Source organism: Enhydra lutris, unplaced genomic scaffold (assembly GCF_002288905.1).
Source record: "Enhydra lutris kenyoni isolate GAN:26980312 unplaced genomic scaffold, ASM228890v2 scaffoldscaffold9, whole genome shotgun sequence".
Classification (NCBI taxonomy): domain Eukaryota; kingdom Metazoa; phylum Chordata; class Mammalia; order Carnivora; family Mustelidae; genus Enhydra; species Enhydra lutris.
Genome location: NW_019154093.1, coordinates 42,513,334 through 42,539,972, shown reverse-complemented (window position 1 = coordinate 42,539,972; position 26,639 = coordinate 42,513,334). Strand labels below are relative to the sequence as shown.

General features: G+C 37.3%; 1 protein-coding gene across 2 annotated transcripts; it reads right to left on the bottom strand.

The window, feature by feature from the left end:
• Positions 1-64: 64 nt before the first annotated feature.
• On the bottom strand, positions 65-26,639 carry LOC111143319 (LIM homeobox 8). 2 transcript variants are annotated; one of them, XM_022496980.1, is made up of 10 exons: positions 25,927-26,639; positions 25,664-25,736; positions 23,851-23,937; positions 23,294-23,455; positions 19,316-19,437; positions 17,087-17,307; positions 16,482-16,585; positions 11,177-11,272; positions 5,357-5,540; positions 65-1,615 (listed from the first exon to the last, which is right to left on the bottom strand). In XM_022496980.1, the coding sequence occupies exons 3-10, from the start codon at positions 23,923-23,925 to the stop codon at positions 1,539-1,541; spliced, it is 1,041 nt and encodes a 346-aa protein (XP_022352688.1). In that variant the 5' UTR covers positions 23,926-23,937; positions 25,664-25,736; positions 25,927-26,639; the 3' UTR covers positions 65-1,538. The 2 variants fall into 2 exon arrangements, with proteins under 2 accessions (XP_022352688.1, XP_022352687.1); XM_022496979.1 differs by lacking the exon at positions 25,664-25,736 and having other exon boundaries at positions 25,927-26,149.

The window sequence follows — 26,639 nt, the reverse complement described above, 5'->3', positions numbered from 1 at the left end:
TCAATCTCACAAGATCAGATAGAGTGACTATTGGCTACGTTCTTTGTTTTTGGAAAAAAAAAATTCTAACTGGAGTAGCAGGTTTCAACAAAACAAAACAAAAGCCTTTTTTCTTCCTTTCTCCTGTAGTGAAACTTAGGCTTATTGCCTCTGGTTTGAGGCAGATAGTGAGTTCCTTACACCCACATGATTGCTTTCTGGTTGCATTTATGATTACTAGAATAGAATTACAAATACTCCACTATTACTTCCAGTCCTCAGCCAGATGTGAATCTGCTAAGTTAAACAAAGACTTAAACTTAAGATTCTTAAGATTTTTTCCCCATTACCTTTTTCCCCCTTACTGGTCTATGAAAAACAAGAAGTGAGTACTGATTAAGTTCTTTAAATCCAAAAATTAGTGAGGGTGGCACCACTTACTTTTGTAATTCCAAGACAAGCGTCCACGGCTACATATGATAAAGTCCTGGGGTTTAGATTTCAGCTCTCAGAATCACAATCCCTAAAGAGTGTTCACTAGGAAGAAAAAGTAAAGAGTCTGCTCTAGAAACATTGCTCATAAACTCCAAATACTTTTAGTTCTCCTTTTTCACCCCTGAAGAATATATTCTCATGGCCCATATTTCTTTTCTGACTTGGGATACGCAAAAAGGTAGTTTTGAAAAGTGCTCTTTTCTTTCACATTAATTTTATTAGCTAGTTTGAAAGGGATAATTTGCCAAATTAGATGTTTTCATGTGTTCTTTTGTTAAGTGCAATCATCTACAAATAAGTTTCCTATTAAAATATACTCAAAACACAGCTCAAAACAAAATGACTTTCTAAAATTAAGAGTTGTGATATTTGAGACTAACGTCAACTTAATGCTGAAAACACACACACAAAAGGACAGACTGGTTGAAACTTTCACAAGAATGGAAAATGTTTAATAAACTTAGAGTGGTGGGCTTATTAAACTATAGTGTTATTTACAGCCATAATTCATCAACCACAAACACAATAATGTGTTTGCATGGCATGCTACAACAAAAGCTTTATTCAATTCATTCAGAAAACATTGGCAAAATAAACTTCAGTTGCGAATTCACAGATACAAGCTTCAAAGTATAAAGTTGTATATAACAAAAAATACAGGTAGTATTTATAACAATAACTTACAGATACAAACTAATGATAAACTACGATTTCACAAAGGATTGTAAACATTTTGCACACTTGTCAGTCCTTTCTTTTAGGCAAAGTGCTCTTTTGATGACAAATAAATTAACAGATACACACTAGTGTGAACTATTTCCAGACAATACAAAAAAAAGTTCTGATTTATTTTCTTCTTGTAAACATAAATTTTACAAAAAAATGAAGACTCAATAAAAGTGTCTTGCAGGCCAACTATAGATACATACCTGGTTAGCAAAGTGATGTTGAAAATGCTTTGAGTGTTAAATAAAAAATTAACATTAATATCTTTTCAATGGTATTTTATACATAATAAATGACAAGATTATATCCTTAATCATTTCTATCCCTGAAAAAAGGAATTAGGTATGACTTATTGGCAGTTGTGTCATTGAATGGGGTAACAAGGGCTGGAGTCCAAGAGTTGTTGGTGAATGAGCTATAAAATAGAAAGAAATTTGTGGATCAGTTTTGTAGAGTGAATAAAACTGATTTAAAAACAAACAAAAACAATCCAAGGCAATGTGATTTCATTACTCATTATAGCTGAGGGCACCAAGCTACACTCATTCCACTAACCTCAGCAGAAACATTAACTTATTCAGCATAGTGAGTACAGTATTAAATGAGAATCCAGGAATAGTTTACCCCCAAAACCTTTTTTGGGGCCACAAGCTTTTGACACTTTAATGTCCTCCATCCATACCCCATTCACTGCACTTTACCCTGCAGTTAGAAAACACAAAAGCTTTGTCTGCAGAGATGCTGCTGGCTTCCATATAAAAATGTCTATAGGATGAACCCCCCCAATTTTCCTTTATGAATGCTTAACCACCTCTTCCCCAAACATACATCAAAGCGCATTTGACTCGGGCAACACTATAGTCATTCACGTGAACACACACAATTTTAATGCTAGTATAATAGCAACAATGGTATAGGTTCTGGTTTTTTATTTAACCAAAACTTTAAATGAAGTTTCCATTCTCTGCAAGGTCTATGACACTTCAAACCTCCCTCTGAGAGCAACTAGGAAGCTGGCCAAAATTTTAAAAAATCTGTTGGAAGGCATCTGAAAGATACCAAGATAATGAAAAATTGCAAAGCAAGTCTCAAAAGAGAAGGGAAATAAAAAGAGGCAAATTTCCACCACCCACCCCCCAAATTTAGTGACAATTTTAAAAGAAAAGGGATGTCTGAGAGGCTGAGAATTTGAGCAGACTCTCAGGAGTTAGACTTTGGCTGGGTGATGGGGAACAAACACGAAAGATCAGGGACCACTGAAGAGAAGGACCGGTTTAAAACAACAGGAACAAAACACAACAAAATGAAAGCTTTGTCTGGGATCCCCAAAGGCTAAATCCAATTAGTGACCCAGAAATATACCAGCCTTCATGAAGACTGATGCTCATTGGATTAAGCTGATTTTACCCTAACCTAAATTCCTGCCAGAGGCAAAAACAAATCCTCTCTGGTGGAGGATCAGTCCAAATTTGAATCCAAAGCTTCAAATTATTTCTAGTTTTTCATACCCAATCCAACATCTGAAGTGCAATAAAAAAAATAAAAAGGTAAAGAAGAAGACATGACTTGACTGAAAAGCAAGAGATCCAGATATTGGAGTTATTAGACATAAACTTTAATATAACTAATAAATATAACAATAATTTTATTAAGGAATAAAGTGGCAAAAATAGAAGATTTCAATAAAAAATAAAAAAGTGAAAACTATGTAAAAGAATGAAATGGAAGTTCTAACACTGAAGACACAATAACTGAAATTAAGAACTTAGTGGGTGAGTTTTATACCATATTAGATAGAGACTTAGTGATCTGGAGATAGGTCAGAAGAAAATACCTAGACGAAAGCATGGAAGGTCAAAAACTGGAAAATACGGAATTTTTTCATAAAGAGCAGAAACAATATTTGAAGAGACAAAAACAGACGTTTCTATAATACATCAAACATACTCAAGAAGCATATCATTATAATAAAACTGAAGACCAAACACAAAGAGAAAACCTGGGATAAAACAAGATTTACTTTCAAAAGAGCAAGAATAAGATCATATTTTCAATATGAAAATATATAGTCCAATAAAATAAAGTGTACAGAAATTAACAGCTACATTACATGAACAGTTGATTTATGAGAAATGTGTCACTACAAAACAGTTGGGAAATTGGTATTTTTATCAATATAACAAAAGAGTTTTACTTCCTGTCTCATACTACACATAAAAATTCAATTCCAGATGGAGTATAAATCTAAATGTCAAAGGTAAGATAAGTGTCAAGAAGATAACATTAGAGGAATATGTTCACTATCTTTGAGGAGAACCAATTTCTTGAATAGGTTACAAAGAAAGCACTGTCCATGAAGGAAAAAAAAAAAAAACTGATGAAATGAACTATATTAAAATTAGGAACTTGTGCTCAACAAAACATACCCTTAAGAGAGTAGAAAAAGGCAAGCCAATGAATAGGAGGGGATGCCATCAAAAAGCTTTTCTATATGCAAAATATAGTGAGAACTAAGAAATCAAGGAAAAAACAAAATGGACAAGCCAATAAACCAACAGGCAAAAGACATGAAAAGGCTCCACACACACACACACACACACACACACACACACACACACACACACAGGGTTTACAAATGCCCAGTGGAAACGTGCTCAATCTCATCAATCATGAGGGAAAAGCAAATTAAAATAATGAGCACTACCCCACCATCAACTTGGTTAAAATTAAGGAGTCACACCGTACCAAGTATTGGCAAGGATGTGGAACACCTTGAACTCTCACACAGTGCTGGTCCAAGTGTAAACTGGGTCAGCCACTATGGGAAACTGGCAGAATCAACTGAAGTTGAGTGTATGGGTAGCCTATTACCCTAAGTTCCACACCCAGGTACATACCAAACAGAAGTGTGAATTAATGTTACACCAAAAGGCATGTACAATGAAGTCCATAGCAGCATAGTCATAAAAGCCTAAACATGCTCAATCACAAATGTTATCCACCATAAAATGGTTAAATTGTGGTATATTCCCACAGTGGAATTCTATAGAACAATAAAACAAATCACGGATTCTTGCAACAAATACAAGTGAATCTCACAAACAATGTAGTTGAAAGAAGTGAGATACACAAGAATACATTCTATACGGTTCAGTTTATATAAAGCTCAAAAACAGGCAAAACTAAAACATTATTTTAGAAGTCAAGGCAATGATACTCTGGAGGAAGAGAATAATAATTGGAAGGGGGCATAAGAGAGGTTTCTGGGTGTTAATTATGCTTTACTACTTCATCTGGTATTTACATGGATATGTTCACTTTAATAATTCATCCAGCTGGATACTTGTTATGTATGTACTTTTATATATGTATGTTTTACTTCAATAAAAAAGTTTCCTTAACAAAACTCAGTATACTAACTCTGATCTAAAATTCTGAGTGTGCCACTTGCAACAACATGGGTGGAGCTACAGGGTATTGTGCTAAGTGAAATAAGTCAATCAGAGAAAGACAATTATCATATGATCCCTCATATGTGGAATTTAAGAAACAAAACAGAGCATCATAGGGGAAGAGAGGAAAAAATAAAAGATGAAATCAGAGAGGAAGACAAACTGTAAGAGACTCTTAATCATAGGAAGCAAACAGAGGGTTGCTGGAGGGTAGGTGGGTGGAGTGATGGGTAACTGGGTCATGGGCATTAAGGAGGACATGTGATGTAATGGGCACTGGGTATTATATGCAAAACTGAACTCTATCTCTGAAACTAATAATACTGTATGTTAATTAACTGAATTTAAATAAATGAATAAATGAATAAAACTCTGTGTGTGAATACTTTTTCTGGCCATAGGAAAATAAATTATTTAACTATTGGGTGAAAACAACAAAGAAAGTTTTTTCCTAAGTAAAAAAATCAAGCATTATATTATCAATATTTGTATTTTAGCTGTGAAGTGGGTCTTAAATTTGTCCCTTCAAATGTAGTCACAGAAATAAGAATGTTTGGACATTTCTGCTCTCTCCTGCACCCCCCCCCAATTTTTCAGCTACGACTGAGGTAATATTTCAAAATATGCATCCTATCAATCAGCTAATATTAGCAGTTAACAGTTACTGTGCCTGAACAACAGCTGTTAAAGGTTGGGATACCTACCATCCATGTAACTATGCAGCGCAGTTAGCATCGTCCCGTCTTGGGGCACATAGGCAGAATAAGCCATTTCTTCTAACATGGGTGGAGATAGCCTGGAGGGCGGGACTGCTGTGACTGGGGCAGAGGAGGAGTGATTAGGACTGACGTGTTTCTTATGGCGTGCTCGACAATTCTGAAACCACACCTGAGAGAGGAGAAAAGCAATGGAGGTACATCACATGTCAACTTCTGAGTACCTTATCAACTTAGCTTACAAAGAAATGTATCCTCAATTTCTCTACCATATAACCACGGTATAAATCTAAACAAGCTTTCTAAGCAGTTCTGTAGACAGAAGAGAAACATCTGCATAAATATCAATGGTCATTTTCTTTGCTCATATAATAACCATCTGGTGATTTACTTAAAAGCCAATTCTATACTACCCCAGCATCTTCCAAAATAAAAAGGGAGAGAAGAAGTTCAAGAATTCCAGAGAAGTTTCCTTGGCTTTCACTACTGGCATTTGGGACAAAAAGAAAAAAAAAAAAAAGCCCTTTAAATCAGAACTTAACAACAACAACAACAATAAAAAACCCAACTAAATGTATTCTTAGACACCTGCTGGACTTATTTCAAATCCCTTTCCAAATGACTAATATCCCCACTGAGAACTTAAAGCTTTCTACAAACCTCTTGATTCAATTATTCCAATCACATTTTAGCCTGCTGAGTTCAATTTCTCTTAGTGAATTCATAGACTATTCCCTAAGAAGTATGTTAAGGTCAGGCTTGTAATAAGAAAAAATGAGTAATATTTAAGCAGAATAAAATACAAACACATCCACTAGTGAAACAGTTCACAAAATGTAAAGTACTAATCATCCTGTTGTCTACTCTATCACAGAAATAAAGGAAACAAATCAAGGCAAGCATAGTTTTGCATCCAGGTCAGGATGAATGAATCTAGACTGCCCAGAATGCTCCCAGTAATTAATCTACCTGTGTTTTGACTCCCTGTTGTTAGATAAAACTTGACTATAGAGGGTTACTTTGTGAAAATATCATAGCACTTACTTTCTATCACTCCAAAGAAGTCTGTCATGAGGAGAAAGAGAAGTGAAGGTATAAAAAGTTTAAGGAGATAAAGATAACATTTTAGTGTCAGGGGAGAAGGCCAGGGAGAGATCAGGGGCAGAAATCTCTGCCCAAGGCTGGTAGGAAATTATTCGATGGCGCAAGGGAATCAGCGCTGAATAGTAGAACAGAAAGAAGCTGCAAAAAGTTTTATACAAAAAAGCTGACCTGATTTCAAAGACACGTCCTGCCCTGAGGACCCAAAAACAGAAGACTGACAAAGTACAAACTCTAGGGGTTAAAACTAAAGTAATTAAAAGTGATCATGTAAAAGGGTATGCAGCCCTGGGCAGATGGATGGAAGGTGACACCTGAGGAATGTTTCAGGAACAAGACATAGGCATATATCAAGGAAAAGGAGTGGGAAGTCACAGCCTTCTCTTCCATTTCTGGAATATTACACTCTTGGATACTTAGACAGAGACCGAACCCAAAGTGTTCAGTCACAGTTCTCTCCACAGGCTCCTTAATAATAGGCATCACTACTGTCACTCACCCAGTCAAGAAGATATACTCACATGTTCTCCAACTTGTAAAAGAGAACGACTGCCACCAGCATTTTCCCCAACAGTACCCAGAAGAGATGCACCCCAATGGGCCACATATAACCTAATGGACACGGCACTATGGTTCCCAGAGTTTCTCCAAAGTATCTTATGTTCCCAATAAATTATATCCTGAGTGGAACCTACTCAGTTGTTTAAAAAAAAATCCAGACTTTGGAAATAATATGAAAAAGGCATGACATATCAGCAGAAAAACTACCTTAATTCTGATTCAAATAGCTCCTTGGAAAGATCATCAACAGGTAATCAAGTAGAGAGAAGTTTATAAACACAAAATGTCATGTAACTTGCACAGAAAAATATAGTTGACAATTCCAGACCATCAGAAAATAAGTTCTGGCTTGGGGGTACCTCAACTTCAGAATTCAAATACAAGTCATTTTGATCCTCCTCACTGACTTAAAATTTCTTCTGTTTTGCAAACTTCCAAGAGTTAAAATTTCTTCTGAGCAACATATTTAAAAATTTTTTGAGTTCTAAATTGTATACTATGTAAGCTAAGAGCAGGCTATATGGACATTCTGAAAAAGAACAGACTAATCCATAAGATGGATCTCTGAAAAAGCCCAAGGAGCCAAATATCAGATTTTAATGTAGAAAAAAGATGGAAGTTTAAATTGTTGGAAGTTTAATTGTTGGAAAAATTTAAATCATTAATATTGATTTAGAGAAACTGGCTAATCATTTGTGAGGGGGAGAAAAAAGTGGTAAAATCCTTACCTTAATAATAACCAAATGTTTAATTATTTATTATTTAATTAATGCTAACTTAAAGATTAGATGTATGTAATTGGAACCATAAATATTTAAGGGAAACAACAGTCAATATCGATAAACCCTATAGGTGGAGAAGCCAAAGCTAAAAGAAAAAAATATTGAGAGATTTGAATACGTAAAAATATAAAACTTTTGGAGCTCCTGGGTGGCTCAGTCGCTTAAGCCTTTGACCCTTGCTTTTGGCTCAGGTCATGGTCTCAGGTTGTGAGACTAACCCCTACGTGGAGCCGCGCACTCAGGGAGAAGTCTGCTTGAGATTCTTTCCCCCTCCCTCTCCTTTCCCTCTGCTCTTTTCCTCCTCTCTCTTTAAACTTAAATAAATAAATAAACAAATGAAAAAGGAACTGTTGAACTATGGAGGTTTAACATGATAAATAGAATAAAAATCAGCAAGATGGAGAGAAAGGAACCACCCAATAGAAAAGTGGACTAAAAACATAAAATTTCTAAAATTACAAAATAAACAAACATGTTAAAGGTCATTGATAATCAAAGAAATATAAATAAAAACGATTTTCTACCAAAACTGGGAGGAATGTAAAAGAATGACTGTGTTCAGGATTTGCATGGGTTGGTGAAAGAGAACTTGCATATGTAGCTCCTGGCAGAATAAACTGGTATGAACTTCCTGGATAGTGATTTTTGTACTATCAGTTAGTCAGTTAAAGTCCTTAAACATGTTTTATCTTTTGACTCAACAACCCCACTTCTAGAAATTTATCATACGAAAACTAAGCAACAAGTGAGCAAGGTGTACATACAGTGATATTCATTACAGAATTTTTAGGATAATGAAAATCCGGAAACACACACACACACACACACACACACACACATAACATATATTTTTGCATGCTAGTACTCCTTCCTTTGCTATCCTATCTAAAATAGTTATTTCAATCCTCACATATTAAAAACCACCACCTAACAATATATTCTTCAAGTTCTAGTACTTGGAATCAAGATAACTTGCCCATGATACTGGTGAGCTAAATACTTGGAAATTCTGTGACATTGTCTGGGGGCCTTACTTCTTCAGATAATAAGAAAAGCTCTCAGAAAATCCTTCATTTTCTTTTATTTCCAATTTCAAAATAATCTAAAACATAATAGTCATGAATTGACTTAGCTGAAGTAGTCTTTGTCATTGAAAGTATAGACTCTTGGATTAGAAGGAACTTCAGCCCACTGAGTCTGTACTACCTCAACAAAGGAAGCTCCATTTCTAGGCTTGGAAACTCACTACCTCCAATGGCAGCCCATGTCATTTTTGTAGACTTTCATGCTGAGAAAATTCTTCATCATGAGTGAAATCTGCCTTTTCCTTCATTCCCCTGCAAAGACCTGATTCTGCTATCTGCAGGACAGCCTTCCACATATATTTAAAGATACTTTTTCTGTTTATACCATTCCTTCTCTTACTTTCTCATCTCCTGAGAAATATTCTTATTGCTGTTAATATTAGCATAGTATTTCTAATTCTTTCACGACTTTATTAACTTGTCTCTAAAGGAAGCAGTTTGTTTGGATTGCCAAATTAAAATTTGGTGTTCTGAAATAAACACAGTATCCTGAACATTTGAAAAGCACTGAGGTCTTATGACCTAACTCCTCAAAGAACCTCATTACACTGTAGTCAGCCCAATCTACTGGAATCTAAGTCTTTAGAGAAGCTGCAGCACCACCAGGTCTTTCCCAATCAGCTTCTTTGTGTAGATGATTTAACTACAAAATATTTCAGGCTTAATAATGAATTGAAGAATGAGCACCCTATTTAAAAATATCAGCCACCCAATTCAAGAAGTAAAACATATATACAATGTTGGATTTTACCTGCCCCCTACCACCTAAATTTCATCTTGCTGGTTATGGTTGCTTGCCTTAATTCTGTAAACAGTTTTGAACCCTGAATGTTATTTAAAATTATTTTCCATTTCCCTGACTTCTCTATAAGATCTTGACACAGTTGGCCAGCCCCACCTTGAACACATTCCTTTGGCCATGATGTTTTCTACCCTACTCATTCCTTAATCCCACCTGTTACTATGTCTCTTTCTAAAAGTATCACTTACCCTCCTCTCTCTAAAGTCCATTCTTCTTTTTTTACTGTCTATGATCTCATTCCAAAGGATCTTACCCAATTTCATGGCATTGGATCTTTTTGTATGAGTTCTGTTCATCTTTTAAAATATGTGTTTATAGGGGCGCCTGGGTGGCTCAGTGGGTTAAGGCCTCTGCCTTCGGCTCAGGTCATGATCCCAGAGTCCTGGGATCGAGCTCCACGTCAGGTTCTCTGCTCAGCGGGGAGCCTGCTTCCTCCTCTCTCTCTCTGCCTGCCTTTCTGCCTACTTGTGATCTCTGTCAAATAAATAAATAAAATCTTTAAAAAAAAATATGTGCTTATATGCCCAACTGTCCAAGACAGACCTAAAAGGAAATTCATCTCCCTCCCAATAACCAAATCACCTTTTTGACTTGAATATTCCTGTCAATAGCACTATTCCTATGGATACTCTGACTTCAAATTTAAGAGTCATCCTTCACTTCTCTCTCCCTCCCCATCATAGCGTCCAGGTCCTCTTCTTGTCTGTCTGCCACCAGCATGCACGCAATAAAATGTTTCTCAATGAATTTCAGGTCACTATCGCATTTAAATCTCTTCTAAAAAAATCACTCCTTTGCAGGGCATCCCAACAAATCTGTATCTCTAATCTAGCCTCTTTCAACCCTAATTCTTGCCATCTACTACCTAATTCTTGCCATCAGCTACCATGGCTTTCTCCTGCTCAAGACAGAACTCTATAGTCACATGTCCCTATAAGTTCAGCTCCAACAATTTCAACTCTCACAATTTGCAGATATAAAATTAACATTTCAATGAATTTGCTCTAATTCATCCTTCCCTAGCTTTGTTCACATGATTTCCTCTACCTGGATCTTTAGCAAAAGTGATCAAACCCCCCTACACACACACACACACACACACACACACACACACACACTCACTCACTCACTCATTCACATATACAATCACAGAAAAGTGGGAAAAAAAATTACTGGCTTCAGAACCAGATCTAGCTTGGAACCAAAGTTGTGTTTTTCAGCTTGAATGTCTTAGGGTTGCTCTGAGCACAGAATGAAGTAACTTGTACACAAAGTCATTTAACAATTGATAGCTCAGTTCAAACAGGCTAATTATCAGGTTTTAAAAAAAAATTGATATAGAGTGTAAAAGAGACCTAAATGGGAAGCTAATGCTTTGATATTTCTGCAAACACACACACAAACACACACACTGAACATTCATAACGACCTAGAATAGGTTGTTCAGTATCTCTTGATTAACCTTTAAAATAATCACCTGTATCACACGTCTGCTCAAGCCTGTCCTTTCTGCCAGTTTCTGAAGGGTCTGTGCATCTGGGTTGTTGTCCTGAGCAAATTGTGCTTGCATAACCTGTTTAAAAAAAAAAAAGTAGTAAATAGCTAAATATAAGAAACTCAATCTTCTACATTGATGACCAGAGAGATAAGACATGCATAAGAAAATAAGATACTTGTATTTTATTAGTTGAAAATAAAAATGGGTGAATACATATAAATGAAAAGAAAGCATATGCTGCAAATTTACAAACAAGTCACTACACTGAGATCTGTAAGAAAAAAATCCATTTCAACATAAAACTTGTCTCTCAACTATGCTGCTAAAAATGAGCTCACATTTGCTCTTCTTCCATTCTTCTATGCACAAATGAAATGAATAAATGGTATGTCCATTTACTATTTCTTCCATTTTGTTAAAAATTTTTTGTATTAGAAAACTTAAAAACACAAAAATCCTATCAAATTTTTCTCCAACAAAGCTAAATAGACCCAGATTATAATTTTTCTCAGTCAGCAAATAGTATGGATGGATTCCATTTAATTGCAATAACTCCAACATTAACTACAACATTTGCACTCGCTCTATGCAAAACAGTATCAGGGATCTTAAAAAAGGATATCAATCAGCCCACTGAATAAGAATTTCCTGGGATCTAAACATCTATGCACTGAAAAAGCTCTCAGGGGATATGATATGACCTTTGGATTAGAATCACTGTGCTAAGTGCCATGAAACAGTGATACGTCTGTGGTCTCAACTTTTTGAGACAAAGATGTGGACATGCCAATAACTACAATACAAGGTAAGGGGAGAAGTACAGAGTGTGAGGGAGTACCAGAATAAAGCTTAAGCCAAGGGTTTTGGATTCTTTCTGAAGAGGAAATCATGAGAATTAAGATGGATATTTGAATTTTATTACTTAAAAGTCAATCAACTGAGGGAAGTAGAATAATATATGAAGAAAGTATTACAAAAAATGGGAGAGCGGAGTCAGTCATCCAACATAATTGTACATGTCTATGCGTGTGCGATGGGGATAACCAATCTACCCAAAGACTTTAAGCTACCACCGGCCTCAACACCATTTTCCACAGGCAAAATTATTGCATTGTCCACATGCTTCTCATATGCTTCTGCCACTGCACATATCACAGCAGCTAAATAACTAATGGCAAGTCTAGCTCTCCTAAGCAAAGTAAGCTTCCTGAAGACAAAGGGAATGTCTTATTCTTCATATCCCTAGGAGCTAATACTCTTTCCTATCACATAGTATGTGCTTAAGGGTTTGTAACACAACGAACCTTGACAATTCGAGGAAAAGTTGAAGATAGTGTGGAGAAAAAGACCAATGTTGTTCCAGGAAATCTTATGAAGTTTATAAATTCTCTTTTTCAGTTAAGTTTTCTCTAATTAGTGACTTCTGGAATAAGGTATTCCTGCAGATCTCAACTCCAAAGTTTACCCTTAGAGAGAACTCCCCTGTCCCCCAGCAGCTAAAGCTTTTCTCTCTCCCCATATCAAACCACTGTCTTCAGAGAATTTCACATTATTTGAAGTTATTTTAACTGATCACATCATTAGATATCATTAAATTGTTGTTACATGAATGAGTTTAGCATAGGGATGCTATAGCATAGATCAGCTCCTGATCAACCAGGAGCTGACCTTCCTAAGCAAGTCTTGGCCCTGATATTTGATATCCATAAATCTGTGGGCAAATAACTTATCCTCTTGGTGAGTTTCCTCTGTTTCCCTATCTACACAATGAAGATACTCAGTGGCACCTACTTTATAAGGTTAAGATTAGATAAATGAACACATGCGCTAGAGAGGAACAGTGCTTATGTAGAACATCATATACACTGAGGAAAGTCAGTTCGTAATTTAAAGAGTTACATTTACATTTCTCACCATGATTAAAGCTGAAGAGCATTACAGTAACTACACAGGCTTAAGAAATGCTAAAGGTTTTAGGGGGAACCAGAACTCTCCATTAAAAAAAAAAAAAAGAAAAAAGGAAAAAAAGAATAAGGTATTCCTGGCTTCCTGTCCAACCATATTTGTTCACACACTTACTGTAAATAGCATGTGTATTTTTACTTTAAAAAATGGGCAGAACTGGCCTAAGAGTTTATAATTTCACTCAGTTCACCTCATTCTTCCTTTCTTATTCCAAATGCGTTACTTCAATATTGTCATGTACAAATAGTTGTGTTCCTATGTAGTTGAGCATGTAATATCCCAAAGAGAAAAAGAATGAGCAAATAATTGGTCTTTGTTTTTTTAATTTTTCAAGAGGAAAAGCTAAACAGATATTTCAGGATTTGCTTATTAGGCCATTATTGATAATTTATAAAACAAAAAAACCAGCATGCTTTTTCACAAATGTATTTCAAATTCACAAGTTTAATAATGAAACGAAGTTATGCTTAATAAAGCAATTTCTCATCAAGGAATAAAGCAAAACTTAAATGAATAGTGATGGTTTAGAATTGGTATATGCTAAGGGGAAAGTAAGACATGCTTATCAATGTTTAATCTCATACACACACACCAAAAGCTTTTTAATTTCTACTTAATTTCATTGTTCTCCAGTCACTAATGATGTTGAAACCCAACCCACTTCTTTTCTGAAGGCTTTTTAACATGATCAAGGAATGAGCCTTTGTAGACACTCATCATTTTAAGGCCAAGAATTCTCAGAAATGACAGGTATTTGCATAATAGCAGCTGACCAAGTCATTCTGAAAGTAGATTAATATAGGTGATAACCTTGGCATGTTTTATATTCATCATCATTGAGCAAGAGCTTCTAACTACAATAAACAAACCACAGTATTGGCAGGAACTTCTTAAATACCATTTCTACAAATGAGACAATATTTGAGATATTCTTGCCAACACAAAATGTTACTCTGTTGTGAGCCTTAAACTAATTTTTCTTCCCGTAAATTTCTAAATAATTTTGGCAAATTATCTTGTTTACTCTTCCCATGTTAACTCTCCTCTGTCTAAAGCAGTACTTTATGAATAGTTTTGACTTATTGATCACCTATAATATTTTATTATTTTGCTGAATTCAAGCACTACTTGAATATATTCAGTTTTCAGAAAGGATAATTTGACAATGAACGTACATTGTGTGATTTATTAGAGGTTCGAGCAAAATATAACGATTTAAGTTTTTTAAAAATTTACAGCTATGTTTTCCAGATTCTTAAGGTATAAGTAACCACTTGAGGACAAAGATTGTGTCTCATTTGTTTCAGCTGTCCCTGGCAAAAGACAGATACTAATAAATATTGAAAAAATGAGTATATGCTTTGAAGGCATATAACTTCTATTTTCGTTTTTTTATTTTCATTTTTTAAAACCTATGGTTCCAATATACATCTTTAAAAACTAATGATTCAGATCACATTTTCATATAATAATCGATATGATGATGCAAATAGCTTAGGTATGTTTGTAATTTAAAACTATAAAGCTATCCACAAGATTTGGAATCTCACTCTTGTTTTAGCTGCTGCTGCCATTAAGTGGAGCTTTTATTCCACTCATGGTCTGGTGGTCAAGAAAAATGAAAAGACCAGAGGATTGGGGAAGTTTCCAAATCTCTTCTCTGTCATTCCCTTGGCAGTCTGCCTTGAAGGGAGTTCCTGCACTTCTTGGATGAGGCTACCTACATCAAGGAATTATTGTTAAGAATTAAAGGAGAGAATGTAGATAAATGTCTGGCATAGGACTTGACACACAAAAACCTTCACAAATATTATTCTCTCTTTATTTCATTAGTACCTGTAATTATTTTCCTATGTGAAATTATATATCTACCTAAAGTTGTTTCAAGTTTTCACTATTATAATTTTAATGTTTAATTTCATATAACCTTTCATTGTCAGCCTTATAATTATTAAAATTATAGCCAGCCCTTCATGGAAACAGTCCATTGTAAAAACAATATATTTATGTTAGAAATTCTATTTTAACTCCGACATCTTTTAGCTACTGCATATTTTGCTGCCAGGTCTTCCACCAGTACTCATATCTCCCAATTTAGGGCTTTATGTGATCTAAGTTCCCTTGAAATATTTGTATCACATGAAGGATTCTTTCCTAACCACTCCCTAAATAAAAGTTCTCTCTTGAAACCCCTTTACTGTGTTCATCTTGAACACTGGCAAGTCTTAGATACCATATGTGACTTTCAGAATATTACTTTTACTCAATTGTTAATGTTGTATAAATATCCTTTAAAGTTTGAGCTAAGATATATCCTATGTGTAAAGCACCCAGTAGTGCATGGTAGGCACTCAAAAAATGTTACTTTACCTTACCATAAAACAAATACCTCATCCACATTACTGTTTTAGGAAACATGATTTGTTTATCTGAAAAAATTCCGAAAAGAATCATTATATGTGTAGACTTAAAGATAAAGTAAGGAGTAATTATTTAATTTTTTTTGAGAGTCGACATGAATTGATCTTATAACAATTATATTTAATTATTTTTTCGAGAGTTGACATGACTTGAACTTATAACAATTATAAACTGAAATAATCTCTCCTTTTTCAGGGGACATAATCAACCTTCAGCATCAAACTATAGAATTAGCTCCCTCTATCCCTTTTAAAAACAAGTAAAGATTTATTGGTTGTAGAGTCAATAACTAGATTCCTGTTGTAATTTTATTGTAAGGCATATTCAATTCTCTCCTATTCAGAACATTCTATAAACCTAGCCATTAAAAGGCTCATTGTAATTTGTTAAAAAGATGAACACATTAGTGTTTCATAGGCCCACATACTATATGTCTCTTTTTGTTAATAGTCTTAAAATATTTTGTCTTCTATCCCCATTATATGTAGTAACGTCAATAAATGCCTGGGCTAAACTGATTTTATCAGGAAGTCAGGACCGATCAATATTTTGTTTGTACTTTGACGTTAATGCCAATAAAACCCAGGGAAATAAAGCTTGAATGACTAGTTCATACCAGGTCGGGACTCTGGAAATATTGACAAACATTTTAGGGCTATAAATATGTTTTCATACATTCACCAAGTTAGTATTCATTAAAAGCACAGGCTGATCTTATTGAAAACATGAAAATGTTCTTAGGCAGCAGGAAACTGTTTTGGGCATTTTGGGGAGGGGGCAGGAGAACTGGGGGGGTTTTTGTTTATATGAAATTAAAGTTATTAAAATTATGTTTTTGTTGTTTGTTTGTTATGGTCAGGAGAGACTTCAAAAATCATAAATTCATTGTCATGTCTACCTGGAGCTGATCTGCTGTAAAGCTGGTCCGAGCTCTTTTTGCTGGTTTTGGATGATTAACATCTTGCTCTGTGAGGAGGGCGCCTTCAACACTAATCCCATTGCCTGCATTTAAAAAAATAGCATACATGTTAGTAACTCAAATGGGTCCACTGATCAAACAATAATATGTTTCTTGCATCTCTTGGCTTTGTGTGAAATTGTAGATTGTCCAAATCTGTCAGTTAAGTTTTAAAACACACTAAAATATTCTGTGGAAATAATATACAGGCTTGTATATTTACTGAAAAGCACAAAAAGTTAGGAGAACACACATTTAAGGTTCATGCTTAAAAGGCAAATACAGGAAAACAACTGGTTATGAAAGCAAAACAGCCTTAAATTCAAGGCTGCTGCCTGAGAATATGGTACAAGGCTAATACACATGCCATGTCTTTTCCTGCATATAAACACATGGAGATCATCACTAACAGGAGAATGCTTAATGAGTTTTACCACAATTACACTGAACAAAATAATACATTAAAATGACCTTAGGAAAAATCATTTTTATTCCCTGTATTCACTGTCCCAAAAGACTCCAAAGTATTTTAAGTATATATTTACCATTTTCCACTTCTCTTTTTAAATTATCCAGCATACAGTCATAATGCACTCTGCAGAGGACTTTCTCTTCCACCAAAGCAAACTCCTCTCCCGTGGAAAGCTGCCTTTTGCAAGAAAAGCAGGCAAAGCATGCCAAGTGATAGACATTCCCCTTGGCCCTCCGGACCCAGTCAGTAGAATGGATGTGCCTCCCACAACGAGAGCAGCGAGTTCCATACCTTCTACATAAATAGAAGAGCAGGAGGTGAAGATTTTACTATTTGGGGAGATATTCATCAGCCTGAGTAAACTAATACACTGTATTACTTATTGGATAAGTTTAAGTGTTTACATCTTTTGAAAATGAAACAGGAACCAGTTATTTTTCTTAAAGTCAATATGGTAAGCAATCAAGACTTGAGATAGGGCCATAGTTTAAATCTGTTTATAAAACAAAAGCTTCTCATTGTTACTTTAAAGGAAGACCGGATTTTTTTCTTTTAAAATAAATGTGCTATGAGTTTCAATATCTCGTTTGTAACAAATTATCAATGCATTTATAAATTACCTAGAGATTCAAGATACAAACACACATATACTCCAGACTGAAACCTAAAAGTGCAAAAACATACAATGAAAATATAAGGACTTCCTAAAACCAAATTGAGATAATTCAGAAAGGTTTTAAATATCATTTTTTAAGTTAAAATATTTAAACATTTAGAATCAACATTATCAAACAATGGGTAGAACAAACTGTTCACCCTGAGAGTGAGGAATGAAAACTCAGACATGTTTCCATTGGTGAATAAGCTACTGCACTGCTAGTCACAGGAAGGGGAGAAATACCTAAAACTTAGAGACTTACCTAGACATTAAATGCAGGTTAACTGTAACATAATACCAGATGTAACTATTTCTTTTTTCTCCTGGTCTGAGTAACTGGACATTCTTTGCTATGTCTCCTATCATAATCACAGTCATAGCCTTGCATATCCACATCAAACAAAAATATGTCTGTTTCTATTCATTAGCCTATCTTTAGAGGTATTGCCAGTTTTGTTTAAGTTAATCTGAAAAAGTGAATCCTAAAACTAAATTTCAGAATATAATATGAAATATTAAAAAATCCTGAAGAACGAGGCTTTCAATAACTTGCTGAAACTAAACCTTTCAAAAAGCTTTAAATTATCATGAAAAAATTAAGATTTGCATATCTTAAGTCAAAGAGGAGGTAAAATTGCTACGATTTGAGGAAATGGAGAGTAAACCTGATGAGAAATATATGTTTTTGGTAATTATAAAATTCTTTGACTTTATAAAATAAAGCATCTGGGTTTTATGAAGTGTTTTTAATTAGCAATTTTATTCAGTCACTAAACTCTCTGAAACCAGTTTTTGAAACTGAGTATAAACATAATTAGTATTACAAACTTCATTATATAGCATTAATTTCCCAATTTCACGATGAACAGTTTTCATTTGGAAATTCAAATAAAGAAAAAAATATATGGTAATTTTAAAAAGTCATGCTTAGGAATAGTTTCAATTTCTAGACAGCTATCCATTAAGAACTGAATTATATCCTACAAGAAACTGTGCATTTAAATAATTTATAAAGAGATCATAGAAAAAAATGTTACATTTAATATCTTAGGCAAATACAATCTCAAAAAACAAAGATCAAAGAACAGATAAAAAGAAACAGGATTTTTAGACAGAATAATCAGACTTGGTATATTTCTGATACCGAAATCCTCTAAATTATAGGTTTATCACAGTCTCCAAACTGCTGTTATTTTAAAGGTATAACTGGGATCATTCTCGTAAACTGGTAAACACTTAACAAAACCTTGATTTTTTCCCAACCATAATTATTTCATTTCACCTTAGCATCACCTGCAAATCACGGACTTTGTCACAATAAGTCATCTTACATTTTATACTTTACCTATGCACAGCAAGGAGAAGTTTCCCTGTTTTTAATATCTAAACCTTTCATTCCCAAAGAGGAAATAATTATTTTAAATTAGTTTTTGTATACAGAATTCCTAAAACACACAAACATTATTTTTTATTTGTTTTGAGAGAAGTTAGACCTCAAAAATGTGAGGTCTTCTTCTCATTTTGAAATCCATTATATAAGAAAAACTGGTTTCGATACATAAACCTGGACAAGAAAGCTTGTTTACAAAACTCTCTTTTTGTATTATCTTAAAGTGTCTACTAAAAAAATGTTTCATAGTATACCTGAAATAATCAAGTTTGCAGAAAATGTCTTTGTCTTTAATATAACAGCTGGTATGCCTTCCTAAGGAGGTCCTGCAGACACTGCATGAGAGACACCGAACATGCCAGCACAGGTCATTCACCTGTAAAGGAAAAAGGGGAAGGGTAAGAAACAATTTTAATACCACACTCACAGTATCATTCATTGGTTTTGTGCAGTAAGCAATTTTAAAAACTGACTTCTTGATATTTTAACATATGTTCTTCAATGTTTCTACCTAAAAGGTGTCATTTAAACAAACATGTGTCTAAATGTATTCTCTTTCAGACCCCAGCCAGAAAAATCACAATAACATATTTTATACTGTGTGTTAAATTCTTTATTCCTTTGAAGAATTCAGGGCATGTGCTTTTTTTTTTTTTTTTTTTTTTTTTTTTCCTTATTGAAGTCGAACTTCTATGAACATGGAAAATTTGGGTCACTTTAAAGTCCTACATACAGGCTTGTTTTATTTTTTCTTTCACCAAATTCTTCCCACCAGGAAACCTGATAGCAAAAGAAGTCAAGCCACACGACATCTCAATCTATTTTTTGGCCAAACAATTATATTCGGTGCAGTAGTTGAAGTGAGAGAGAAAGAAAATTAAAAAAGAAGCTTTGTAAGATACTTACCCTTATAAAGAAGGCAGGCAACACTTCCCTTAACAAAGAGAAATTGCTAAGGTAGATTTAAATGTTGATATGGCAGAAATCCTGGATACCTTCTAACATTAAATAATAAACTCAAGGAATGAATTATTGGAACCCTAACTAATGATTTGGCTACTGGAGAAAAAAATTAATCTGATGATAAGTGGTTCTAAAAAGGCACCAAATATTGTTTGCCATTTATACTTCAAGGAGTAAGGCATAACATAGTGTCTAATAAATCATACCACTTTATATTTTCTAAATAAGCACATGAAATATTGTCAATTCAGGAAACAAATCATAATAACCCGCACCTCAAACTGTTGCTGTCATATTATAAGCACCACAACTTCAGCCCTCAAGAATGAAGATGTATATATATTAGATAGAACTTGCTTATAACAGAGGCTTCCAACATTTGCTCTTGTTAAATGGACACAAGAATTGAGTTTATGTTTAACCAATTAACTATAATTTCATTTCATGTAAAAGAACAGCAATGATGCAAAAACACTAGTTACACCCTACAAATGGATCTAATATCTTAAATAGTAATTAGGAAATTGTGAAATAATCTTTATTATAAAATAGTGTAGCAAAAATCCTCTGTCCAATGATTCTATTAGATTAGCACTACTGTTCAAAAATTTTTTTCCAAAATGTTTGTGATACAAAATATAAAAGGTCCTTTGAAGCTGAAGGAAAAGTTTCACTTGCTTCTAATTGTAGTTATAGGCCTCTTTCCAAAGCATTAATGAAGAGTAACATTTTGGTGAAATTTTTTTAAATATTAAGTTTTGGTCTGGGATTACATGCTTACTACATAAGAAAACTTGGAATATACAAACAAGCAAACAGAGGAAGTCAGAATTAAAAAATATTAACAATGGTTAATACTATCCTAGAAATAAATATGTATTTTCCTTGTATTCTTTCCTAACACGGGACAATTAAAGTTTAAAAATACAGGCTTCCTTTAGCACTCCAATGCTTAGGGACGTCTACGTTTTGATCTTATCCAGGCTCTTTTTTCTCCCCATCTCCCCAAGCAAGTGTAGATTCAGGCTACAGAGCAGAGTCATGGCTATCTTCTAACTCCCTAATGCCAAACCGAATGCCTGGTTTACCACCTTTCTTTAAAGTTTATTTAAAAAAGAAAAAAAATGTTCATTTTCCATTTCTTTTCCAGGGAGGAAAGTAAGGTAAAGAGAGAAAAATCTAGAGAATATCAAACTTTCCTGATGGCGGTTATTGATCCAATCTATATATGTATATGAGACCAAGCCCAAAAAACCATCCAAACAACAGGGCACTAAAACATTAGAGGAGGCAAAAGATACATCTAATTCCTCTCCTACTTTTTTGTTTTAACTCCATTTTACTCGCCCATGAAATGATGTTTTTCTATATTAAGTGGTTTCTATATTTTCCATAGAAAACAGTTGTACCCTCAAATACTCTACTAAGTCTAGCAATTATTTTTCACCAGTGACTCAAATTGAATATAAACTACTCTTTTAGAATAAATACCCAAATTTAAAAAAAAGAACTCAGAGTTTTTATATAACCATATAATGTCAAACTTTCGTTAGAACTAAGATACTAATAGGTACAAAAAGGGATAGAATAAGTCTGTACATAGAAGACTTCACTGGGAGGACAACAGTCCTACAACAAAAAGCTTTATGTAAGATATTTAGATAACTTAGGTATTTTATATAACACAAGTAAATATAATAAACAAATGTATTTTTAACATATAAAAGTGAATATTAGCAACTATATCTATTTCAGAGGTGTGTTAAGAGTCACTTTATAATGCCCTTTTTTCCTAAATCCTCTCTGGTATGAAGTATTAAAGCCTTTATAGACCCATTCAGAAACACTCTTAAATATTATGTTTATTATTGAGAGGGCTCATTGAAAATGACAAACTAGCTTTGGTCCAAAAGATGATTTTGAGATATCTAAAAAGGCTCAGGTCTAGAAACAGTGAAAAGAGTATCTTAATCTAGATTTAAAGGGAGAGCCATGTTAATTTGCCAGCTTTAAGACTCAATCCCCAATTAAACTTAATTTAATTTCAATTTTTCACCAAAACTTATTTTGGTGATTTATCTGGGTTGTATCTATAACTTATTATTCCCACCTTACATTTTAAATAGCTTTCTACATTGAGGTAGAAATTTAAAGAAACCCAGTAACTTGCTTTTTGAACTCCTACTCTCCATAATTAATCCTTCTGAAAAAAATGGGGGAAGGGGGTGGAGGGAGATTGATGAGGAAGGAATAGAAAGTGAACTGGTTTGCTACTAATTCAGTGTATGAGAGATCATTATTTTAAATAGTGGTTTTAAAGAGCTGTTGAAGTTGAAAAACCCATGGTATTAGAATTAAGACACATGGGACCATGACCCTGCACTCATTGATATAGTTAACTGTGGCCTGCCAGAATTTCTACTTCCAAATTCCTGCACAATATTTTGAGAGAAGTGAAACAAATTAAGACCACCAAATTCTCAAACTTCATCCCAGGCATTCATCTATCCATCTAGCTTTCTTTTTGTTTCCCTTCCTGCCTTCTTTCTCTCCTGCCTGCATTCTTTCTTTTTTGGGGGGGGCGGGTTGGGGGGTTGGAGGGTGTCTAACCATCCATTTCCTTTTTTTTTTTTTTTCTTACAAGCACTGGAGGGGACATTAAAAAAGCATTGGGTGGCCTCCAGATACTAATAACAGGAAGGAGGTACTGAAAATGGTTTTTATGTAAATGCTCCTACAATCTTTTACTTTGAAAAAGTCTCAAGCGACTGCTATTAAACATAAAACTATGTAAAGACTCTGTCCAGAAAAGACATTTTACCACGGTCCTTACCAAAGGAGACACTGCAAAGGGGAATCATCCAACATATACTAACCAGAAACTCTTAGAAGCAGGCAGGTGTAGGGGTGTTGTTCGGGGTGGAGGGACAACCCAGTCTCGGTAAAAATAATCAGGCAGGACACTGTTTCAAAAGTGAGTAAAAGGATTACCCACTTTTGCTCCCCTACAAGTCGGTGGCTGACGCTAATACAACCACCCCGGGGTATCGGCACTTCTAGAGCACAACGTGTCATATGCATAAGCTGTTTTGCAACAATGTGGGAGAGTCTAGGATTTCTTCTCCCGCTCTTTCGACTTGCCCTGGACTGGGCTACTTTGCTGAGAAAGCCTACAACCTGTACGAGAACTTGAAATTGGAAAAGAAGGGAAAAAACTTTTCTCTTTTCCCAGAGTTCCCGCTCCCCTTGGGCCTCACGGCTCCCCCTACCTTGAGAAGGTACTTGTCCACGATCTCCAGGCCGCAGCTGTTGCACACACACTTGCCAGGGGGGCAGACAGAGCCCGAGGCCATGGACCGGGGCGAAGACGACGGAGACAGCGGGGCCGAGGAGGAGCAGGAGTCCTCGTCCCCCGCTCCCTCGGGGCTCACCTGAAAGAAGCCCGGAGGCACAGTCGCCGGCGGTTCTAGACCCCTCCTCCTCTCCTCATCCCACGGAACTCCCGGAGCTCCCCCACCCTACCCCTCCTTTTTCCCGGGCCACCCTCAGTTTGTGAATTCTCGCTCCCCGGTCTCTCCCCACAAGCTCCTGCCACGCACCCGCTGGGGCTATCGACCCCTGACCTCAAGGACCCAGGGAGCCTTACAGCCCTGCGCCGCCCGTCGCGCCGGTTCAGCTTTCCACCCCGCCCTGCCTCAGGCCCTCCTTCCACCCGCTCCCCAAGGGGCCAGCTGGGCCCTGGAAGGAGCGCGGGAATAGCGGCCCTTAATTCTGGGCCGCCTCCACACGTCTAGTCTTGCCAACAGCCTTGTCCCTCCCCACTCACCAGTCCCTCTTCCCCGGCGCCTTTCCGAGTCCTCCCGGCCGCCAGGGCTGCAACCCTCCCGCACTCCTCCGACATGAGCCCCGGGCACTGCGGGGTGGGAGGAGGGGGAAATGGGGAAAAACGGAGAGCAGAAGTTCAGAGCCGGCAGACTCAGCCCAGAGCCGGGGCTTCTGGCACGCGGAGTGGGCTAATGAAGGCCCCCAGCGCTCCGGGCCGCGCGTGCACCATCAGGGCTCCAGGAACCCAGCGCGCGGGTAAACCCGCGGGAGCGCAGCCTCTCTTGTCAGACGTGGGGCGCCGTGGCGTTGGCCGAGCGCGCGGCAAGGCTGCCACCGCAGCGCTGAGGGCTCCCCCGGCGCGCTCCGGCGCTCTCGGGGCCGCAGGTCCCTAGCGCTCACCGGAGCAAGTCGGTTCCCCGCCCCCCTGCCGGGGGTAACAAGTTAATAACAATCATCCCAGCACAAAGCATTTTCTTTCTAGACGTCAATCACGGCGGAGCGGGGATCACCAGGCTAAAGCGGGTGCAACGGGCGGGGGTGGGGGGGGGGGAGAGGGGGAGAGAAGAAAAGGGGATTGGGGGGGGGGGGGGGGAAGAAACTTGATTTCTTTAATAACCTCAATTAAAAGAGCAAGACACATATATATTTTTAAAAGGGTGCTTTTTGAATTGGATAGCCCGAAAGGTGAAGAGGTTTAATAGGATACTTGAAAGCTAATTACAGCGGGATTTAAGAAGCCTGGTGTTTGTTCCGATGACAATTTGAATGAAAATGCTTCAGATTACACCAAGCCACCAGCTCTTTCGTAAACTTACAGCCATTAGAGCTGCGAGTGATTTACACTCGTTTCTTTAAGGTGTAAATTGCCACTTATTGCTCAGTAAGTCAACATTTGAGCTACTAAAGGATTATTTTTAACCAGCGCAAAAAGCGGGACGAATAATGGAAAATATCCAGCTGAATTTAATTTGTGCCATTAAAACTCACCCAACCTCGGTCAAAATGTTTTAAAGCAACAGCGCGCATTACTCAAGTGTTTCCAAGCCTTTGCTGGAGTTTTGTTCTTAAACGAAAACGCAGCCTCTGCAGGCTTTTTCTGCCTTCGTTCAGGAAAACTCCAGTTTGGGGGGAGGGGATGCCGAACTCAAGCGACCCACACCTGCGTTTCCGACTTTTCACCTCCCTCCTTCCGGCTGCGCCAGGCAAGATATCGTCCAAACCCGAGAGCACCCCGCTCCCTGCCGAGCCCTCAGTGGGGACCCTCGGGTGCGCTCCCTAGTGCGGACCCAGCGCCGCCGCTCAGAGGCCGCCTTCTCTCAGACACAAAGCAAGTTTAAGCAGAGAAGTCCCGCGTTCGCTGGGTATTCCCCGCCAGAGTCCGACAAAGTCAGCGGTTCCCAAGGCGGGGCCCTCTGAGGAGCTCAAACAGGCTGCAGATGATTTTCAAACTTAAAACGCGAGACACCAACGGGCCTCCAGAGTGAGGTGAGCGCTTGTCAGTTTTCCCCATCTACTCTACGAAGGGTGTGACTCACTGGTCCTGGGTTTTGCCTTTTGCGGGGGCGGGTATTTTAAGTAAAATCTCGCGCCCTGGGATCCCCCAAGGCCTTCCAGGAGCCACGACTCTATTTTCGTCGTGGGCCCGCGGCGCGGCGGGTCGTCCAGCCGCGAGCCTATGCGCTGGCAAACGCCCGCGGGCGGCTGGACGCAAGGAGCCAAGCCTCTGATCCCACCCCGAGAGCCGCCCGGACCTCCCGACTCGCTCTTCCCACCGCCACGATCACCACGGCAAATAGAACAAAAGCACGACTCACATGTACCCGAGAACGCCTTAGGCTTGAGGCTTCGTCTCCCAAATTACAGTCTCCATGCCTCAGGTTAAGTGAGCTTGTGGGGAGGGGAGGCAATGATTACTGACTAACGCTACTACGTAATAAAAAAAAAAAAAAAAAAAAAAAGCCAAGTCTGAAGATGAGGCCGTTACAGGTAATTTCTGAACCTCGTTTAGGAGCCCAAACAGCTCGCGTTTCAAGGGAACTGCAATTCAGCTGGTCTGGCCAGGCGTCCGCTCGCTCACCTTCTCAGTGGGAACTGCCAGCTCCGGCACGTCCTTTTCTTCTAGTTTACACACAAACATCTGATCGCTTTTCCAATACATGGCACTGCTAGGGCTGCTTATCACATACCAACTCCAGAGGGTCAGCGGCCGTCCGTGTCTGCCGATCTTCCCCCCTCCCCCACCCCAAAGCACTAATAAAAGCTGACACCGAGAAGAGCAGGAATACTACAAGCAAGTCTTCGTCCAAAGAGGCCGCTGTGGCCGTTACCACTTGGTGGACTGTTCTTAAGATTCTTATCCCAACTTCACTGAGGTCTGTCCCTCCAGGAAAAGAAAAAAAAAAAAAGTTTTGTTTTCCAGAGGGTGGAACCTTACATAAAGGGAGGGAAGGGGGTGTGTGTAAGCGGGGGGAGTCTTCTCCTGGAGGAATAGCCTCACCTCCTTAAGGAAAACCCGCCTTCTGTACATGTTAAGATCTTTATCAGGGCAAGCCAACTTACTCCAGATTTAGTATTAAGGGGGGGGGGAACAACACTGGGAATGGCCTGTTAACTTTTGACTTAAAAAAAAAAAAATCTGCTCTCTGCATTTGCCCTGGCTTTTTAATTCTCACTCCCCAACCAAAACCTAAACAAAGATTCAGGTTACATCTCTTTCTGCAGCAAGCAGAAGGGGAAGCGGAGGTCTGAGTGACTTAAACTTTTTAGTCATTCTCCTGAAACACGCAGCTC